Here is a 20,950-nt window from a genome sequence, read left to right as displayed (position 1 = left end):
TTTTATTGGAGTATAGTTGATTTACAATGTCATGTTACTTTCTGCTGTACAGCACAGTGAATAGAGCAGACCTTTTCTGTGGAGACCCAAATATATGGACAGAGTCTATCAAAATGCTCCTAATTTAAAATTTTCTCAGTGTGAGAAATATTAAAAGGATTGGAGAAGGGATTCCCTTTAAGACCTCTGAGAATAGAGCATTAAGGGGAGAGGAAATTCATCAGGCATCCTCTCTCCTTCCCTCATCCACTCCCAGCAGGAGCTTGGGCCCCTCCTGCATGCGGTGTACCAGGTGGTGTGGACAGAGCCTCCGAACGTCTCCGGCATCTTGCCAATGGCAGGAAATTCTGAACTGGCCTACAGAGAGCAAACCTCTTTCTTGGACATGAGACATTTTCTGAAGTTAGAGACACAGGGCGTTTCCTCCATATCGGACTCCCATGTAGGGCCAGCCCTTCCCTGGGGTGTCAGGGAACCCTGCGGCACCCACAGGGGAGGTGGCAGGGAATGGGGAGCAGAAACCGTGACCAGGAAAACGGGCAGGTGCCCACATGTGTGAGGTGGGGGCTGCCTCGATGCCGTCAGCTGCTCCCAGGGACCAGCTCAGCTCTGCAAGCTGCCCTGACATCCCAGGAACTTTTTTGGTGCCGTGTCCCCTTTCTTTGCTTGGAATTCCTTTCTCTCTCCTTTCTTCTCTCCTCCTTTGTTTAAAAATGTCTTCTACTATGAAAACCTTCTCTGATCCCTTCAGTTCTCCCTTGTGCAACACAGAGAGGAAGCTGCTTGAGGGCAGGGATTGGCTTTTGCTTATTCTAGGCCTTCTCTGCCCAGCACTTTGGGAGCTGCTGCAAACAATGGATGTGCTTGTTCCTCGCTGAGTTTCTCAGTGGCCCCAGGGCAACATGCTTCATATTTTGGCAGCTCCCTTGGAAGTCCTGAATTGCTTTACCCCCTCTTATATTTTCTCCATCTTCCCCATATCTCTTGCTTGCCCCCCCCCCCCCCCCCCCCCAGTTGCATCCCACAGTGACATTTCACACACTTTTGAAGCAAGCCTGCCTCTGGCTTTAAATTAAAGGCCAGCTTCAGGTTCACTTTGTTATGCAAAGGCTTCACCCTACGAAGAAAAGTGACCTTGACAGATTCCTCCAGGACCAAATTACATTAAAAAAATTCCTCGGGAAAGGGGAGAAATGGGCTGTAACACATTCCCTGCCTTGTGGCGGAGAGAGACGCAGATGTCAGTGAGCCAGCATCAGCAGAACTTGTACTTTGAAGGGTGGACTTAACCTGGCCCTCCCGCCCCGTAGTTTTTGTGCTTCCTCAGGGCTTTGGTCAGTCTCTCCTTCTGTGTTTGTGTTTCAGAATCCCCCGCCTTACTGCTGGGTCCTGCAGCATCAAAGACTACATCTTTGTCCCCCAAAGTGCGGGGCAGGTTGTCTTGCACATGTAGGCGCTCAGTAAGTTTACTGCTCTGAACATGAGTTGTTTCTCTGGAAGCAGGGGAAGGTGGCAGCTGTGGTGATGCCTCTTGTCCATCACGGCTGACACTTAGTGGCGTGAACGGTAGGCACGCTGTCTCCTCAGTCATCAGGCCTCTCCTGCGCCAGCTCTGCTTTAGCTCAGAAAACGCACCGGTTCCCTTGGTTGGGATGGCGAGCTTTTCTTCTGGGAGTTGGACAAGTGCTCCAAGAGCCCAGGCATCAGCTCACAGACCCACTTTTCTCCTCCTGTATCTCCCTTTGGGTTCTTTCCCTTGCAGGGGAAGACTCCTGAGGCTGGATTTCTCAGTTTTCCCTAAATCTAGGAAATGTTAGGAGATGACTAGTCTGGACATAGGGTTGCCCTGTGGTGAAGACTGCTAAAAACAGGGAGCTGGGGAAGCCGCCTTGTTCCATCTTGTTCTAGCGAGGGCACCGCACTGTCTCTTCCGGATTCCATGACGTGTCATCAAACAACATTGTCTTTTCTTAAGACCTTAATTTTCCTTTAAAAAAAAGAGAATAGGGACAGTGACTTGCACTTTTGCTGTACCTTTACCTTGCTACCACTCAGCACAACATGTTAGTGGCTGGCGGGTAAGTTTGAGATCTCAGACTTAGCAGTGCCTGGTTGGTAACTCTTAAAACTAGATGCTAAGTAGGATAGGCACCACACAAGCGATGGGGTTACAAAGAAAAATAAAATCTGGTATACATAAATCCACCACTTAACATGAGATGGCTGTGAATCATAAATTTTGGTTTCCTATGTGATCTTTCATACAGAAAACAGTGGGGTTTGGTTTTGTCATTGAAAAGGGAGTATGGCTCCAGGTTTGCACGTAAAGGACTCAAAGTGCAACAACTCTGGGAATCTTGACACTAGACAAGAGTGGGAGAAAAAGCCTTCACATACCTTAAAATGAATTACTGGTTAACTACTATTAATACGCCATGGGCCCGGAGCCCAGCATATAACACTGCAGGATCAATAAGAGTATTTATCATGTGTGGGTATTGATCTCTCAGGAAGGAGTGAATCATATTTCACGCTGCATATGTTAGTGAAAAAAACAAGTAGCAGAGGGATTGGGAAGGCTTCTCAAAGAACTGGACGTGGGGAAGGTAGATAAATGTGGACAGAGCCACAGATCAGAACATTGCGATCAGAAGACATGGAGTCTGTAGACAACGTCTCTGCAAGTGTCTCTGTTGAATGACTGCTGCTAGGCATTTTTCCAGGTAACATACGTCTCTGGGTCCTGCTTCCTTTCCTAGCTGTTGAATCCAGACCCGCTGATCTTTCTCCCTTGCAGCGCACATTAGGACCATCCCAGTCATAAGTAACAACACTTAAAACAACTGGCTTCGTGCTTCCATTTGCATCTTGGCAGAGGACTTAGGGGCTGATAATTCCTATAAGGGACCACTGATTAAGGAAGCTACCCCATTTTCTTGAAACAATGCCATCATGCTTTCTGTTATTATGAATAGCATTGTTAAGTCACATTGGGGCGGGTTTTATTCTAGAAAAATAAAGACTGAGATCCAGCTTAAGAATTTTCAGCAGACTCATTACGTTTGCTTTTCAGTATACTTTGTAGTCAGTCATACTGGCTGTGTGGTTTAAGGTCCTGGTACACACACACGCACGCACTATTTCAAATTTTGTATGCTTGCTTTATGCATTTTGTGGCTTATGAGTTGGAAATCTTTTGGGTCTATCATCAGTTAATCTTGACACTTAGTGTGACTCAGCAGCTCGGTGGTGAAGAGGCTGTCTCTGGTTACTCTCCGGGGAATCCTGCTGTCGGGGAGGTGGGGGAGGTAGTACATGCTGCTTGTGTTCTTACATGTTCCTTCTCAGGCTGCAGTGAGTAAAGCACGATCACTCAGCAGTGAAGCAAGGATCTGAAAGAGGAGCTGGGTGGCATCCCCAGATCCTGGGTGACAGGGGTTAGTAGTGTCAGGTGGTTGTGTGAAGGCAATTCTCGGAACACCAGACATGCCAGTGATCTTCACGAGGTTCCTTTTTTCCTGTTACTGCAGCCTCCCTGTGCAAGCTTATAGTTACCTCTTCTGGCCTGGAGTATATAAGGAGCCTCATCCATTCTAGTCTATAGACCACACATAGGTACATGTGTAGAAGAGACTGTTCTAGCCTAGTCTGTTCTTCTGCCTCCTTATTCGAGATCCATCTTTTGTGCTTGGATCAGAGTAATTTTCCTAAAACACTTATGGTACCCCCCTGCGCTGAAAACCTGTGCACTCCTTAGAGATTGAGGGGCAACCAGACGCCCTTGGCTGGCATTCACAGGCAGGGCCTTCCACAGTTTGTCCCAAAGTAACGGTCCAATCTCAGCATCTCTTGTCCCCTGACGTGACCTCTACACTCCAGCCAGGCTTCTCTGGTCACTGTCCCTGGAACATGTCCTTTTCCTCCTTCATAATCCTGTTGATATTATTCTCCTCTCTCAATTGCCTCCCCACCCCCACCGTCTCTGAGTCACCTCCATTCTAGCTTACATCTCCACTGCCTTTGCTGGGGTGGCATCTGCCTGGACTGTCATCGTGGCCATTGGATTATTGCTGTGTAGGATGCTCCGTCTACACCTAATTTGCCTGAATAGATGGCACACTCTTAAGAAGAAATGAAACATTTTGAATATTTCTCTGTGCCTTTTACAAAGTCTGGAACAAAGCCTTGGACATAGTTGTTATATGATAACTAACGAATGAATCAGATATAATTACCAGAATATACCTTAAGGTCAAGAATAAATGATTTCTGCATTACCTGCTCCTCTTGAGAGTCTAGAAGCTTTATGAGGAATAGTATAGTATAGTTTGTCAAATGAAATAAGCACTTGAAAGGGTGAATTAAGCTGTTGTGGTTAGAATAAGTTAAGACAGCCTGGGTGTGGGCCATGAAAATCGGAACCCTCTGGCAGCAGTGTGCACATAGCACCTGCAGCTTGTGATCCAAGCTCTGCAGTGATTTCTCTAGAAGCCCAGCGTCTGTTTTCAGTGGAATTCATTTGGGTGCTCTCATTTGATAGCCAGTCAGGACTGTCACAATAATGCAGTCAAGAGTCACATATTTTTAGGGATAATTTTTGGAGCAGTTGCTTTGAATATTTAGACCAGTGGTTCTCCACCTTTGGAGCATATCAGAACCCACTGAACACTTTGTTAAAACTCAGGTTGCTGAACTGGCCATCGGAGTTTCTGATTCAGTGGGTCTGGGATGGGTCTGAAACGTTCGTTTCTACAAGTTCTCAGGTGGTACTGATGCTACTGATTCAAGGACCACACCCTGAGCACAGCTGGATTAGACACATGTAGCTTGATGGATGTTTATTTCAACCTTGGAAAATGTCTACCTACTGGTAGCCTGCACATAAAGGTGGGGAGGCATAAATCTGTATTTTTAACATTGACCAGGAGTTTCATTTTAGAACTTCAAAATACAGTTTGGTGGTTTATAAAATACAGAATTTGATAGTTTCACATGTCCCTGAAGTGGGTGCGCTTTCCTAGTGTTTTTTTAAATGTCACTTTAAGAGTCTAAAATATTTAGGCATTTACTCTTACAAAGCGCAAGTGATTTTTATTATTTAAATACTGGTATGAATAGAAACTTTTCCAGCATGTATCTTAATGTATTCTTAAAGCTCAGTATAATTTGAAAGAGGGAATAAGATATAGGTAAGTGGAAAAGTAATGGCATTTTAATTAATTACAGTCATCTATAGCAAAACAAATCCTTGTTTTGACCTGATGCAGCATTTTATTTGAGGTTTACTCTGAAGTTTATTGAAGCCATCCTCTTGTTATCTTGAGGATTATTACTGACAGCAGTTTGTTGCTGGATAAACTGAGGTCTGATTAAAGGTCATGACGTAGAAATTCATGAACCTGTGCCCTAATCCGAGAATGCTGGTGTCTTTGGGTTTCTGTTTAATTCTTTACCTCCTACGGTATTTTGTTTTCTTTATGAAGAAGCTTGCTTTTGAAAGGCAGACCCTAGGGGTATCCAGTGTTTTTCAACTGTAGGGACAGGGATGAGCATCTAGAATGCCCTCCTAAATGCCTGTGAGATGGTGTGTGGATGTCCCACTAATGCTTATGACTGGGTGGTAAGTATATGTCTTTCATTCCTTTTATGATTTAAATAACCGTATAATTTCTCATTTTGTGTGAAACTTGTATTGCTTTTGTAATCAGATTAAGATAAAGATATGACATTGGAAACAAAAGAATTAGATACAGAAAACCATCTATTTTGCCACTAAATTGTTGTTTAAGATAAGAGAAAGACGAGTGGGAAAGTTCAGGAGGAGAGAAGGGCATGTGCCTTCTCCAGACACGGGTAGAGTAATGGAATCGTAACTTCTCATCTCGCTAATTGGGAAGAGGAGGCGAGAAGAGAGGAAAGAGATGTAATAAGACAGTGACCCTGACAGTACGTCACCAGAAACCTGAGGTGGACAGACTTGGTATCCTTTCAGAGAAAAGAGACTTCAGGGCTGACTATTAAATGAGGCTATACCACTATGGAAAACAGAATGGAGGTTCCTTAAAAAACTAAAAATAGAACTACCATATGACCCAGCAATCCCACTCCTGGGCATATACCCTGAGAAAACCATAATCCAAAAAGAAACATGTACCACAATGTTCATTGCAGCACTATTTATAATAGCCAGGACATGGAAGCAACCTAAATGCCCATCCACAGATGAATGGATAAAGAAGATGTGGCACATATATACAATGGAATATTACTCAGCCATTAAAAGGAATAAAATTGAGATATTTGTAGTGAGGTGGATGGACCTAGAGTCTGTCATACAGAGTGAAGTAAGCCAGAAAGAGAAAAACAAATACTGTATGCTAACTCATATATATGGAATATAAAAAAATGGTACTGATGAACCAAGTGACAGGGCAAGAATAAAGATGCAGATGTAGAGAACGGACTTGAGGACATGGGGTGGGGGGTGAAGGGGAAGCTGGGACGAAGTGAGAGAGTAGCATTGACATATATACACTCCCAAATGTAAAGTAGATAGCTAGTGGGAAGCTGCTGCATATCACAGGGAGATCAACTTGAGGATGCATGAGGACTTAGAGGAGTGGGATAGGGAGGGTGGGAGGGAGTCTCAGGAGGGAGGAGATATGGGGGTATATGTGTAAATACAGCTGATTCACTTTGTTGTACAGCAAAAACTGGCACAACAGTGTAAAGCAATTATATTTCAATAAAGAGCTTTAAAAAAAAATGAGGCTATAGAAATACATTTTGTTGTAGATCACTCCCAAACCTTCCAGGGCGTGCACCTTTAGTCATGCCTTCCCCACATTCAGCCAGAGGACACTTTCTGAGCACTGGCTCTGGTCCACGTGCTGCTCATCCTGGCAATTTCTCTCCACGAGCTTCTTCCTGCCTACATGTGCTCAGTCCTTCTCTGTGTTTTAAAAATGAAATAACAACATCTTATTACTCCTTGGAGCTTCTGTTTTTTCCTCATATTTATTTTGATGCCAGGCTATTTCAAAAAACATTATTCGTTGATCCCTTCTGCAGATACTTACCGCCATGTGTCCACCAGTGTGCTAAGCCCGGGGGATGCACAGTGAGCCGGGGGCATGGTCCTGCTGCCTGCTCACCCATTCCGACCAGAGAGAAGGCGCATCACCAGATTCATCCCTCTTTCCTCATTGCTCACTTGCTGTTATTTTTCTTGCAAGCTTCTGCTTCTGCCACTGTGCTAAAACCACCCGGCGCTAAAGATCCAGCCTGCTGTAGGTCTTTTCCAAAAGTGATTTTGCTTGATATGTTAGCAGCAGTTGACGCCGCAGCCTGCCCCTCCACCATCCCTGTCGACTTTGTCCCCCATTCTCCCAGATTCTGGCTCTGACACTCTTTTCTTCTTTTAGGACATACTTTTCCATAACAGCTCCTTCCTCCTCTCCCCAGATGCAGTCAGTCCCTCTGGGTGGTAACTCCTGAACCTCAGCTTCCTGCCTCAGCCTCTCCCACGAGTGCAGGTGTCGAGTTTCTCAGCCCTGCTCTGCTCCCCTCTCTGCACCCCCTCTGGCCCCCTGATGAAGCAGAACGTAGCACCTCCATCTCCACTGCCACCCCAGGCGTCCTGCTCTTCCTCCCTGGCTTCTTCTGTGTTTCAGTTCCTGACGCCCCTCAGTCCTACAGTTCTGTTGAGTTCGTCTCCCCTGTGTCCCTGGCACAGGCCTCCTGTCTAGTATTTGCAGTCTGCTGGGTTTCTCCCTGGTGGCTCTGCCTGCCTCTGAGCTCTCTTCCCTTTGCTTGCCTTAAGTGTTGCCATCAGCTGAATCACCCCGAAGCACAGCTCTGACCCTCTGTGCTCCTTGCTCAGAAATCCTGAGTGGTTCCCACCACACCCTGGAGAGAGTTCAGAGAGCTTGTCTGGGGCTTCCCCTCGCCTAGCTGCAAGCCCGCCTGTCAGACTGGCCCTCTTTTGCCCTTTTCTCACCCAGTTCTTCAACCCGACGGACCTGTCCATCACTCCCAAAGTCCCCTCCCACTTTCCTGCTTCCATCCCTTTGTCCTTGTTGTCCTGTTCTCAATACCCTCTTTTTCTCATTTCCATCTGTTTCCTGCTCCCCTTTTAAAGTGCAACTCAGGTGCAGTTTTTTCTATGACGGTCTCTGTAATTCCTTTCTAGGTTGCATGTCATCTTTCCAGCCTTTGAGTTTCCATAAAAGTTTATGGGTATTGTATGAGAGTCCTTGTTATAATTTGTAATCCCGTCATTCATCCTAGACTGTAGACTCCCCCTGGGCAGGGGCACCCTGCTACCTTGCAGCCATTTCAGGCACCTGGCCAACTCTTAGAACATTGTTTAATAAATGTCATTGGAGGGATGACTTAGGAGTCCATTCAGTTGTGCATTGGAATTGGCATTTTAACATCTAGACCCTGGGTTGGCAAACTTCAGCCTGCGATCACTTTGGCCCACTGCCTGTGTTTGTGAATAAAGTTTTATTGCAACACAAACATCCAGCAGCCTGTACATTCTACAACGGAATGGCCACCAAGCCTGAAATAGTTACTAACTGACCTTCTACAGAAGTTTGTCTCCCTGGGTCTATACCATTGTCCAGACTTTGGAAGGATACAGTATCAGCTGTTGGAAGGAAGTGAAGGAGACAATGTTTGCTTAAACTCTTAGCCTCTTGCTTTGGCTTTGGACATATCTGTGTGGACATGCACATAGAAAGAGCAGAGCACTGGGATTTTTTTTATTACTTTATGTAAAGTGAAGTACAATTACTTTTGTTGTAAGGCTGTTGCAGGCAGCCAGGTTAACTAGATTTGATCTCCAATTTCTTGACATTAGGATAGGAATCTCCAGGTAGGAGTTAGACCTGGTCAGGCTTTATGTAATTAAAATGACCACTGCCTACGTTTTCGGTATTCTCAGTAAAAATAATCACCGACGTTTGTAAGCTGTGCTGCCGGAGTTACGCCAGCCTCAGAAACCCTCCTGTATTCTGGCCATGGGTAAGCAGCACCTCCAAGTGCCTTGCTCTGGAGCTTTGTGGGTCTTGAGCTCTACAGCCACACGTTGGCAAGGTTTAGAGGTACAGTTTTGTGACCCCCACATTAATACCATGTTGTCTTTTTCTTTTTTCTTTCTAGAGGGACGGATGGTCATCCAGGATATTCCTGCTGTCACCAGCAGAGGGCACGTGGAGAACACACCTGACCTTGTTTCCGACTCCACCTACTACAGCAGCTTTTACCAGCCGTCTCTGTTCCCTTACTACAACAATCTGTACAACTACCCGCAGTACTCCATGGCCTTGGCCGCTGACTCCTCTTCCGGGGACATGGGAAGCCCCCTTGGGGGCTCCCCTGTGAAGAATAGCCTCCGGAGCCTCCCAGCACCTTATGTGCCTGGTCAGACAGGAAACCAGTGGCAGGTAAGATGTTACCCAGGTTGTGAATTGGGTATGTGAAAACCACACACGTAAACACACACTTACATACACACTCTCTCTCTTTCTCTCACACACACACACACCCCCAACTCAGCACATGTGTGCCAATGTGCAAACGTGTAGAAAGTTTTCACTCTACCCATAACATCATTTAACCTGAGGTTGACTGCAAAAAATTGTAAAGAAACGTGCATGTGTTTTTTTATGTTTTCAAATTTTACTTTTGTCATCCTTCAATGTCATTTTGTGTAGCTACCTAGTTGGCCAGAGTCAGCTTCACACGTGGCATGTGTGTGAGGCCCCATCTGCTCCAGCCTTGCCCCTACTCTTTAGAGCAGCTTAGGAAATGTTGGGTGCAGCCTTCTGGGTGGCAGTGATCCTAGTGATGGGTTTTGACCCCGGAAGGGAGATGTGTTCGGATCTGTATGTTTGCTTGGAAGAAAGGTGAGACAAGAACTGGGTCACTGCTGTGCTGGGCCAGCTTGAGTGCATTTTTAGCTGGGAATGGTGGTCAGTCTTTCATACGCTAAGTATGTGTTTCTGAAATAGTGTGCAGTTGAGAGCTTTGAATATTTGGGGTAAAACAAAGCATTTTGCATTATCAGAGAACGTTTATTCAGTGCTGTTCTGCTTCCTCAGTTTTCACCATTTCTATTGTGCCAGTATATCAGCAGCAGGTTCAAGGCCTGGAAAGCATTCGCAGGCTGGATTACCACGCTGTGGGAATGTGCGCGCGTGAGCGCTTAGACTCAGCTCCTCCAAGCCCCGCTCCGGGTGCGAGATACCAATTCTTCGAGAACTGTTCTTATTTTGGTTGTGTTGGCTGTGCTCCTGCTTTCCCAGCTGGCTTTGATTCCAACACAATGCAGTATGTATGTTTGGAGGTTCAGGGTAATTGACCTTCTTATACCCACTTGTGAAAAATGTACATTGACATTTTCCTCCTAGCAATTCTATTCCATTTTGCATTTGTAGGTGTGGGGAAGTCGTTGATATTCACATCACCCCATTTTTTGACTCTCGCACTAGCCTTAGGAATCTGACTTCCTCAGCATATTAATGTGTCAGCTTTAATCCCCTGGGCTACTCATTTTCATAAGTTTTACGTATGTTTTATTTTTAGAATCATACTTTTTAAAAAGGTGTTAGAGTTGAGAGGTGGTAAGAGTGTAAAGGAAATGCAGGCATTTGTGGCTCTTCAAGCTGTACCCCGACAGGCCAGCTGGATTTTATGATTTGGGCAGATTTTAGGTTAATTTCTATTAGAGATTGTCTTCTAAGAAAGGAGAAAGAAGTATCTTATACTTCTTAAAAAAACCAACTCATCCTACAGATTCCCATGGGATTGCTGCTAGGATGTCCTGGTATTCTGGCTACTTCCAAGCTTTAAGGAGAAATTAGGGAAGGTCTGTGAACCTGTTGGCTTATGAAAAAAAGGATGAGAAAGAAAAATCTTAAGTATTTTCTGAAAGAAAGATAGCTCACGATCGGCTTTACAGTAGTGTCAGAAATCTTCTAAATTAGTTAACCCTCCCACTTTGTCGAAATCTTTCCAGTGACATAAGGTGCCTGACACACTGATGTCTGTTCTTACTCCATCTGGAAGACCTGGGGAGGGCGTGGCAGAGGTCTTGGAATTCCGTGGAGATCCCTTGCTAAGGTCCACCCTCTGGGGGACTAGGGACAGCCAGGAAGAGACATTCTCCAGGCACTTGCCTGGTCTTTGAGAGCTGCCTCAGCCACTGTGTGCAAGGAGAGTCCCCCGAGGGCAGGTTCTTGTACCCCTGCTGCCAAGGGTGAGAGGAAAAATCTTATCCAAACTTTCTTAGTCACGTGGGGGGCCTGCAGTTTTGATGCTGTTCGAATCTTCTCTAGAACCATCACTTACTAGGCTGGAGAGAGGGGCCCCTGGATAGAGGCCCAGGAGAGAAGCTGAGGCCTCGTTTAACATAGGAGTTTGTTTTCAAGGAGGCCTGGGCTCCATCTATTTCCTAGCCAGTTTCACCAATGATAATATATTCTCGTCTAACAAATTATTTTGCAGAAATAGGTCCTTCTCTGCTACTGTGGTTGATGCCTGTTCCTCTTAGTTAGTAATAACACCCATCCTGATAGTTACCATTTGGGGAGCAGTGAATCTTCCCTGCAGCCTGAGAGGCAGATGGCATTGTCCCCTTTTTACAGGTGAGGACATTGAGACTCACAGGACCACCATGGTCACACAGTCACCAGGTGGAGAGCTGGCGTTTGAACCTGTGGCTGTCTGGCTCCAAAATGTGTTTGCCAGCACTGTCTGCGTAACACTGGGTCTGCAACAGACTCGGAGCTACAGAGACAGCCATCAGTTAAGTATGAATACGGACGCCCTCTTTAGCTCTTTAGGGCTTGGAATTCCTGCCTAAGTACTTTGCTGTTATTGGGGGTCTTCTTTGGAACCCTCTTCTGATTGTCTTTCTTCACTTGTGCAGGTTGGAAATAAGCAGAAACTTATCTAGAACAGTGCTGAGATGTGATTACTTGAGATAGCTGAGAACAGAGCCCCGATGCTTTCCTGAAATACCTGAAATACGCTATGCTGATATTAACGTGTTGTGAATTTATTTCATTAACCAGTATTTTCTCTTGGCCCTGCTCTTCTTTGAAATCTGTCTACTTTTCAGCCTTTGTGCGTGTGTATTTTAGCTAGCTCCCTCTGATCCCCTTTGTGATAAGATGGGGTATACACAATGCACACTTTAGTTATTGTTGGAAGACCATGACATGTGACTACGGACCAAGTATGCATGTATGTGGAATCATTTTTATTAGGGATGGGGAAGAATTTGATCCTCTTAGGAAATCAAAACCTGGAAGCGTAGACAAACATTATAATAACACAAAATATGTTTATTACGATGTAAATGTTATGAAGTATTAATTAAATAGCAAACACCTACAAATAATGCTTATAACCAATGTTTAAGGGTTAGGAACTGTACTGCTCACTTTTTCCCCAAGTCACTATGGCAGAGGTACAGGGAACAGTGATCTGGGGCAGGGCCTCCCTTGGCCTTGCCTGTTCCTGCTGTTTCAGGAGGGAGCCCTGGCTCTGCTCTTCAGACAGTGCCTTGCCCCCTCCTGGTGGACGCTTCCTGGGGAGGGCAGGTGAGGGACCCTCTCTTGGTTGTAGCCATGCTTTCCCATCTCCTTTGTGGAAGGTGTCCCACAGCTGCACCTGGAGGGCACTGAGCTGGTCTCTCTTACTGGACCTTCCCCCCGGTCTGACTCTGGCTCCACCTGAAGGGCCTGAATCTTAGGCAGCGTCTCCTCCATCTCCTGTCTTGACTCGGTTGCTAGGACCCGACTTCCCTCCTGACTCTTCACCAGAGCAATAACTTTTATGTCATCCTCCTTCCCTTGCTGCTTTGGTTGTCATTGTGTTTGCGGGGAGCAGCATGAAATGTTTTCAGAACAAAGAGCTCCTTTCTGATTCCTAGAAGAGATCAACTCTAGTGGAGATTGTCGTCATTTTTTGAAGCCAGACTTCTTAGAGATGAGGGGGGAGGGTACTGAATTATTTACAAAAAGAAGTCACTGACTTTTTATTGTAGAGTTGAGACTTCTTCTGAGTCTTCCTGTAAAGTCATACAAGCCACAAATAATTTTTGAGCACCTACTAAGTGCAAAACCTGTTAAAAAGCTAGAGCAGTCTACTCGGCCAGCATCCCGGGATCCCAAGGCTCTTTCGTGTTGATGTCCTGCACGTATGCTGAGAGCTGCTTTAATTGCTTTGGGTCTATCACCAGCCTCTGGAGATTTGTGGCCCAATCATAGATTCCTGTCCTGTTGTGAAACAGGAATAACATTTGTGACACTGGAACAAACTCACGATGAATGGCTGGTTCCACTGACCAGCAGCTCAATTTCACTTTTGCATTTAATTGCCTGCAAAAGCTGTTTATTGCCTGGTGCACTCCTCCATGGCAACATTACCTCTTAAATAAACATGTTGTACCAGGGTGACAAGGGAGAGATGCATATCAAGTGAGCAGAAATAAATATGGGAGGACTGCGAGCTGTACCTGGGATCTCTTCTCAGTCCCCCTGGCAGGCACCCCCTAGATGAGCTTTTCATACGCTTGTGTTACCAGAGGTGGAGACTCACATTCCAGCCACATTTGGGGTGGGGTCACATGATGGCAGAGGTGATTGCTTCCTTCTGGTGGTCCTTTGCAGTTCAGTCGGCAGTGTCTCAGGATACTTGGCGGCCCATTTATGATCATGCCCCACGCTGGGATGCATTCAATTATTCAGTAAGCACACATTGAGGTCCCACTGTGTGCTGGGAATCTACCACTGAACCAAATAGACACAAACACGAAAAGTAGGTCTTGGGAGAAGACTGTTATCACCTGGTGTAAGAGAAGGGAGATTAGGGATCCTCTAAGTAGCTCTGGGTTTGAAACTGAGAAGCAGGCAGAAAGGAAATCATAATCTGATATCCAGGCCTTGGAGCGCAGAGAAAGGCTCCTCTGGTAGGCGTTACTGGGATGGCCCTTTAGCATTGCCTGCTAAAGGCTTGGGGGCTCAGCGGGGCACGTGTAAAAGCTGTGCCCCTTTTGACTGTGGTGCTACCTGCCCGCTGATGCTCTCTGCCCTGAACGGAGCAGCCTGCCGGGCCCTGGGTTCCACACTGCCTTCTCTCTTTACTCGTGTGGTTCAGCATCCGAACAGCATGTTAGCTCGAAGATGCCCAGACGGGACTTCTGGGTCACGTGCGGTGTGGGCACAGCTGCAGCGCCTCCAAGTCTGTGCCCTAGGGGTTCCCTGAGGAGGGTCCAGAGCTGGGGGTGGGGAATAGGAAGCCAAGGCTTAAACCTGGCTCCTATTCCCCAGGAGATGATTATAATTAACCATTAATTAAGCCATTAATTTTTAATATTTCTTAATTAAAAAAAAAACAGTTCTCTAATGAAACACAAGAGAAGGAAAACACCTACAAAAACAAACCCAAAACAATTAAGAAAATGGTAATAGGAACACACATGTCAGTAATCACCTTAAATGTAAATGGATTAAATGCTCCAACCAAAAGACACAGACTGGCTGAATGGATACAAAAACAAGACCCTTCTATATGCTGCCTACAAGAAACCCACTTCAGACCAAGGGAGACATATAGGCTGAAAGTAAAGGGATGGAAAAAGATATTCCATGCAAATGGAAGTCAAAAGAAAGCTGGAGTAGCAATACTCATATCAGACAAATTAGACTTAAAAGTAAAGACCATTACAGGAGACAGGGAAGGACACTCCATAATGATCAAGGGATCCAGCCAAGGAGAACATAGCACAATGGTAAATATCTGTGCACCCAATATAGGAGCACCTCAATACATAAAGCAAATGCTAACAGCCATAAAAGGGGACATCGACAGTAACACAATAATAGTGGGAGACTTGAACCTCCCACTTACATCAATGGACAGATCATCCAAACAAAATACATAAGGACACACAAGCTTTAACTGACACATTAGACCATCTCGACTTAATTGATATTTATAGGACATTCCATCCAAAAATGACAGAATACACTTTCTTCTCAAGTGCACATGGAACATTTTCCAGGATAGATCACATCTTGGGTCACAAATCAAACCTTGGCAAATTCAAGAAAATTGAAATCATATCAAGCATCTTCTCTGACCACAACATCATGAGACTAGATATCAGTTACAGAAAAAAACTGCAAAAAATACAAACACATGGAGGCTAAACAGTACACTATTAAACAACCAAGAAATCATTAAAGAAATCAAAGAGGAAATCAAAAAATGTCTAGAAACAAATGACAATGAAAACACAACAACCCAAAGCTTATGGGACGCAGCAAAAGCAGTTCTAAGAGGGAAGTTTATAGCAATACAGTCCTACCTCAAGAAACAAGAAAAATATCAAATAAACAACCTAACCTTACACCTAAAACAATTAGAGAAAGAAAAACAAAGAAATCCCAAAGTGAGCAGAAGGAAAGAAATCATGAAGATCAGATCAGAAATAAATGAAAAAGAAAGGAAGGAAACCATAGCAAAAATTAATGAAACTAAAAGCTGGTTCTTTGAGAAGATAAGCAAAATTGATAAACCATTAGCCAGAGTCATCAGCAAAAACAGGGAGAAGTGAGAGAGTAGCACAGACATATATATACTACCAACTGTGAAATAGATGGCCAGTGGGAAGTTGCTGTATAACAAGGGGAGATCAACTCGATGATGGGTGATGCCTTAGAGGGCTGGGACAGGAGGGTGGGGGGGAGTCGAGGGAGGGAGGGAATATGGGGATATGTGTATAAATACAGCTGATTGACTTCAGTGTACCTCAAAAACTCATACAAGAGTGTAAAGAAATTATATTCCAATTAAAAAAAAACAAAAAGACAAAAAAAACAGTATGTCAGGGAGTAAGTAGTAGGATGCAAAATCCACTTCAGTTTTGCAGAGGAAGGAGGAGACTTCAGATCAATTTTGTGCTCACCTCAGGCCAGGAAGCTGCACCATCAGACCTCTGGTATAATGTGTATCTGGTCACCTCAGGCTCCTGGGTGATTCTGGCTGAGAAAGAGGAAGTGACTCCCTGAGGAATACAGCCCCAAACCTGAGCCTTCTTTCTCTGGGTGAGGTGCTCTCTGTACAAACGCTCCTGTGACCCACTAGGCTGCCCCTCCAGTCCCATCACCCTCTTCGTTGGCTGGAAAAAATAGCCCTGGCTTCCTTTTTTAGAACAAACTGGTTATTGGCCATTATTTGTTGGTGAGCAGACACTGATAGGCGTTTTCCTCTGGCAAGAAAAACTCACAAAGTTTTCAAGCACATAGAAGAGGAATCTGTAGGACCACGTTTAGTTTAAAACATGTAAAGGAATATCTTTCCTCAGGAAAAGAAAATTAAATTAGATGTGGTATTTGCCTTGGGCTATTAGGGCTAACCACCCTAATTTGTATTTTAAAGGGGAATTATAGAAACGTAAATTTCTGTTGATGTTGCTATAATGTGGTGTGTTTATTTTGTATCTGGCCACTTTTGTGAACTTTGTGATTCTAGTAATTTTATAGGTTCTTATTTTAGGGTTCCTAGATTAGACAGTCATTTCATAGAAAAATATTGTGACTGACCTTTTTTACCCCCCTAAATACCTCCAGTTCTAATTTATATTCTTAATACATTATTCAGTTTAGATACCAGTGGTGGACTGCTGTCATCTTGTTCCTTATATTACTGTTTTGCAGTTCACTATCCTGAATGCAGGCTGTTACCTGTGCTGGTTTACAGAGAAATTAGGAAAATAAGGACAAGGGGGCTTTCCTTACAGATAAATTAGTCAATTCAAAAAAAATTTTTTTTAATTGTTTTTATTGAGACTGACCCTTCCAACTTTTTTTTTTAATGAAATGAGGATTTCTTTTTTTGTTTTTTGTTTTTTGGAAATGCCCTTACTCAGCAATATAAGAAGTTGGCGACTCTAGCCTTGTCTTCCCTGCCCCCTTTTTAAAAAGTTGTACTGGTGAGAATCTGGAAACCACAGCACTGGCCTTTGTCACCGTGACAGCAGTGGAGTCCTTCGGGGGTCTTCAATGTGCTGTCTTTAGCAATTATCTCAAGCTCGCTCTTTCCAGGCAGGGTGGTTTAGTCTTTTCCTATCTTTTTATCTCAGTCCTGTGAACGCCTTTATGCTAATTCAGCATTTTGTGGGGCTGCCTCACTTGCACCCCAAGTAGGTCCTGATTTATGGGACAGGGAGGACACAGGGTTTCTCAGCTCAGAAGACCAGCCTTGGAGAATCTTCTGTTTAAACATAAAAGTCATTACAGACCACCAGAAGCTTAAAGCTGGTGAAGCGAATGGGCCAGGGTTCCCCAAATTTAGGGTCACATTGCCTCTACTCGGAATTTTCCCCTAAATGGCCTGTCAAGTCAGCCATATTTGTAATTTTCTCTTCTTAGGTAATGTTTTCAGAGATTTGACGTGTTAGGTAGGAGGAGAGTCCTAGTCCTGGTAGTATTAACCACATTTAAGTCACACACACATGCACACATGCGCACGCACACACACACACACTTCTGTGTGCTTTAGGGAAACAGATTTTTGGTCATTCTTGTGTTATTTGGTAACTTTGAGGTGGGCTCTCTGTCATGGTTTTGGAGGGGGAATCACCTTTCCATGCCACTAACCCGCCATAAGTTGGGTGTGATGTGCCCACCGGCGGTCACCAGCCTGCATTCCAGCTTTTGATGCCAGATTGGGTGAAGTACATGTGCTCAAGTGCTCACACTTAGACGGTGGCCCAAGACAGGCTCACCTTGCCCTCCAAGCAGTCTGTCATGTTCAGTACTCATAAGATACCCTTCAGACTGCTGATTTATGCTAAAAGTATCCTCATGTTTCTGACAGCTCATGTGTGACGTGGATATAATCCATATTTCTTCGAGCAGCTAATCTGAGGGACTGATTTCCCGATCCTGCTGATAGGGCTATATCTCTTGGTGTCCCTGCCATTGAGATTCTGAAGGTAACATATTGTTTGTGGGTCACTAGTTTTGTCTAAAACACTAGGTTGGAACAGAGTAGCAAAGGTTAATTAAGTTTGTCCATCAAGACGGGAACAGAAATGGATGCCTCTGATGCTTCTGGTTCTAAAATCAAAGTTCCTGAATGTGTGGTTACAGGCGTCTTCTCATTTTCAGACTGACTGCCCCCCAAAATGTTTCTTATTTGATCTCGAAACAGTGGAAATGTGAAGAGTTGTTAAAAGCCAAAGGCAATGAGTAGGTCTTTATAAGAAGAAGCAGTTTCTTCCTGAGTTCATGATTACGTTATGAGTTCTCAAGTGTCTGCAGTTTCCATTCCACACCCCCCACTCCGCCTTAGCTGTGAGATATGGCCAGTTACATTTACATTAAGAATGTCACCATTTCCAAGCCCCCTCCACCTATCTGCAGAGGTTTAATGTAATGCTCCCAGGAACTTGCATGTTAGAGTGGAGAGTACTATGCCTTGAGAGTTAGCAACCCAGTTTTAAAAATGCAACCCAGCCCTTTCACTGAAGCTGGTTTCTGCTGTCTTTTACATGCCTGCTGTCTTTTACATGCCTGGCTCTGTGTGACTTCAGTTGGGAAGTCAGGGTTTGTGTTTTAGATGTGTAAATGAGACAAATAGAAGTTTCTAACCCAGGAGCTAGAAAATCCTGTGTAAGTTTGTGGTTTGGGGAAAATGAGGAAGGTACTGGGCTAGTCCCAGAGACTGCTTCCAAATGAACTGCCCCCCTCTCTTTTGTGAAAATGCATAACCCTCCCAGATTCCAGAAAAAGGAACCATTTTCAGAGTTTGGCTTTTTCTTACCATGTACCTATTTTTTAAGGTCCTTACTTCCTTTCACCTGATTCTTACATCAATGTCCTTCATACATTTTTAGACCGAGAGCTGCAGTAAGAAATGTTTTCTGTTGTGATCCAGTATATTTTTATACCTACACATAAATACAAAACTAAAGTTTCATAAAACAGCTTTTACCATATTGTATACAGTGAATTCTCATATTTCTGTTCAACTTGATTTAGTTTAATTTCATTCATTTCCATACTGTTCTTAAAAATATATATTTGCTGATTGCAGCCACCGATTATGTTGGGGCCCAGGAAAGCAGGGGTCCCCAACCCCTGGGCCGCGGCCTGTTAGGAACCGGGCTGCACTACAGGAAGTGAGCGGCCGTTGCTCGCATCACCGCCTGAACCATCCCCCAGCCCTGCCCCGTCAGTGGAAAAATTGTCTTCCTGGAAACCGGTCCCTGGTGCCAAAAAGGTGGGGGGCCGCTGCACTAAAGGGTCATGGTGCTGCCTTTTGTAAAACCCTGTCTAGAGGAGTAACCTGTTCTGTCTGGGCCAGTGACGCGGACAGTGAAAATAACCAACCGAGCGACACAAGTTTTAGGAAATTAATTAGAGTTTTTAAATTGTGGGGATATTTGCATCTTCATTGCTTTTTTAAACTAAGGACAAGCGAAATGGACCACCAATAAGTGCACGTGTAATCCTGGTACCATACGCAGTTTCCGTCTTTTAAAGCTTATAAAATGATGCGAATTCCTATTCTGTGCCTTCTGCAGGATTTGTGTTTTACCCCGTGGTTCGTCTTTTTTATGTTTTAAAAATCTACTCTGGTAATTTGGCTGCTTTTCTTCCATCCTTTTTGAAAAGCTAACCCACATAAGTTTTGTTTTGCTTTCAAATGTGTCACAGACTCTGAAGCTTCGGGAAACATGGGGTTTACAATTGTAAACATCTTAGATGTATTGTTTCTTAAATTTTTTGTCCTCTCTGCCCTATTACATGCACGTCCTCTTTCTCTTTCCTTTTTTTCCCTTTCACCTCTTCTCTGAGGAGGAAGAGTATCTCTTCCATTTCCGGACGAACAGCTCTTCTCTTCTCCAGCATCTAAGTGCTGAGCCGCAAACACAGCTCCTTCCCCCACTGAAGGAGTCCCCCTGGCTCTGCGGGAATCCCTTCCAAGGGCCTGAGTCCTCACAGGCCAGTTGCCCTCTGTTTCCTTTTCTCTTCCTGGCTCTAGGGAGGGGAGTGGAAGGCATTCCATAATACAGCACCTAAGAGAAAGCAGGGTGGGCCCAGCAGGGGACGTTAACTCCAAAGGGAGTTAGCAGAGAGAAAACTAACCTCCCGTGACTCAGCATTGGGCCTGTTGGTGTTTCAGGAACTCTGAAATGTGTGTGTAACAGCAACCATTAAAAATAACCCCTTCCAGCTGTGCTGTGTGGGATCCCAGAGGGTGAATGAGGTGTGTATTTAAGGCGGTGGATGGGCAGTTGCCCTTCAGGGAAGGCAGCTGGCCCAGGTGAGGTCCGTGGACTAGGAGGACTCTCAGTGTGCGGTCAGGTGAGCGTGGGAACAGGCATCCCCTTCAAATAATTTGAGAAGAAGCTTCTATTAAAACTAAAGCAATCCTTTAATGAGGACAAAATTCAGCCATAACCTCCACTCTTAACCTCACCAGAAGACCTAGAATTCCACAGCGTGCGAAGAGCCCTGCTTCTTTTTATAAAAAGGTTTCTGTTCTTAAAACCAAAGGTTTATCCCACATGTGGCTTTTGCATTTAAAAGCCTGTCACATGTCAGTGCCAGGGGAATCTTCACACTGTTTGTTTAAATATCACAGTTTGCAATTAGGAATATTATCCTATACAGTCCCTCTTCTTATGAAGACCAGTGTCTTTGCTGAATTTAATTCTGTGCAGCTGAGCCCTGCTTGACATAAATTAGACCAGGACTTGGTCTGCAGGAATCTCTTTTAGCCATTCCCTGGATGGAGTATTCGATTCAGTTTGAGAGCCAGCCTCTCTTCCTCTCTAAAGTGCTAACAGACTACCAGTGAGTAGTATTTAGGAATTTTTTTTCAAGGAAGTGGGGTCTAACATTTTTACCTTCTGTTGGGA

The 20,950-nt window shown here is 44.6% G+C and overlaps 1 protein-coding gene across 2 annotated transcripts in view; it reads left to right on the top strand.

The window, feature by feature from the left end:
• DMRT1 (doublesex and mab-3 related transcription factor 1) overlaps window positions 1–20,950 on the top strand; it is a 91,932-nt gene that overhangs the window by 25,903 nt on the left and 45,079 nt on the right. The window contains exons 3-4 of one of the 2 annotated variants that reach the window (XM_057723881.1): window positions 3,113–3,118; window positions 9,169–9,452. In XM_057723881.1, coding sequence (XP_057579864.1) covers window positions 3,113–3,118; window positions 9,169–9,452 — 290 coding nt within the window. The remainder of the gene's footprint in view (window positions 1–3,112; window positions 3,119–9,168; window positions 9,453–20,950) is intronic. The other variant, XM_057723882.1, reaches the window with a different exon arrangement.

The sequence above is a fragment of the Hippopotamus amphibius genome, chromosome 2 (genome assembly GCF_030028045.1).
Source record: "Hippopotamus amphibius kiboko isolate mHipAmp2 chromosome 2, mHipAmp2.hap2, whole genome shotgun sequence".
Taxonomy (NCBI): Eukaryota; Metazoa; Chordata; class Mammalia; order Artiodactyla; family Hippopotamidae; genus Hippopotamus; species Hippopotamus amphibius.
Note: the sequence above shows the minus strand (reverse complement) of the source record. Positions and strands in the feature narration are given on the sequence as shown.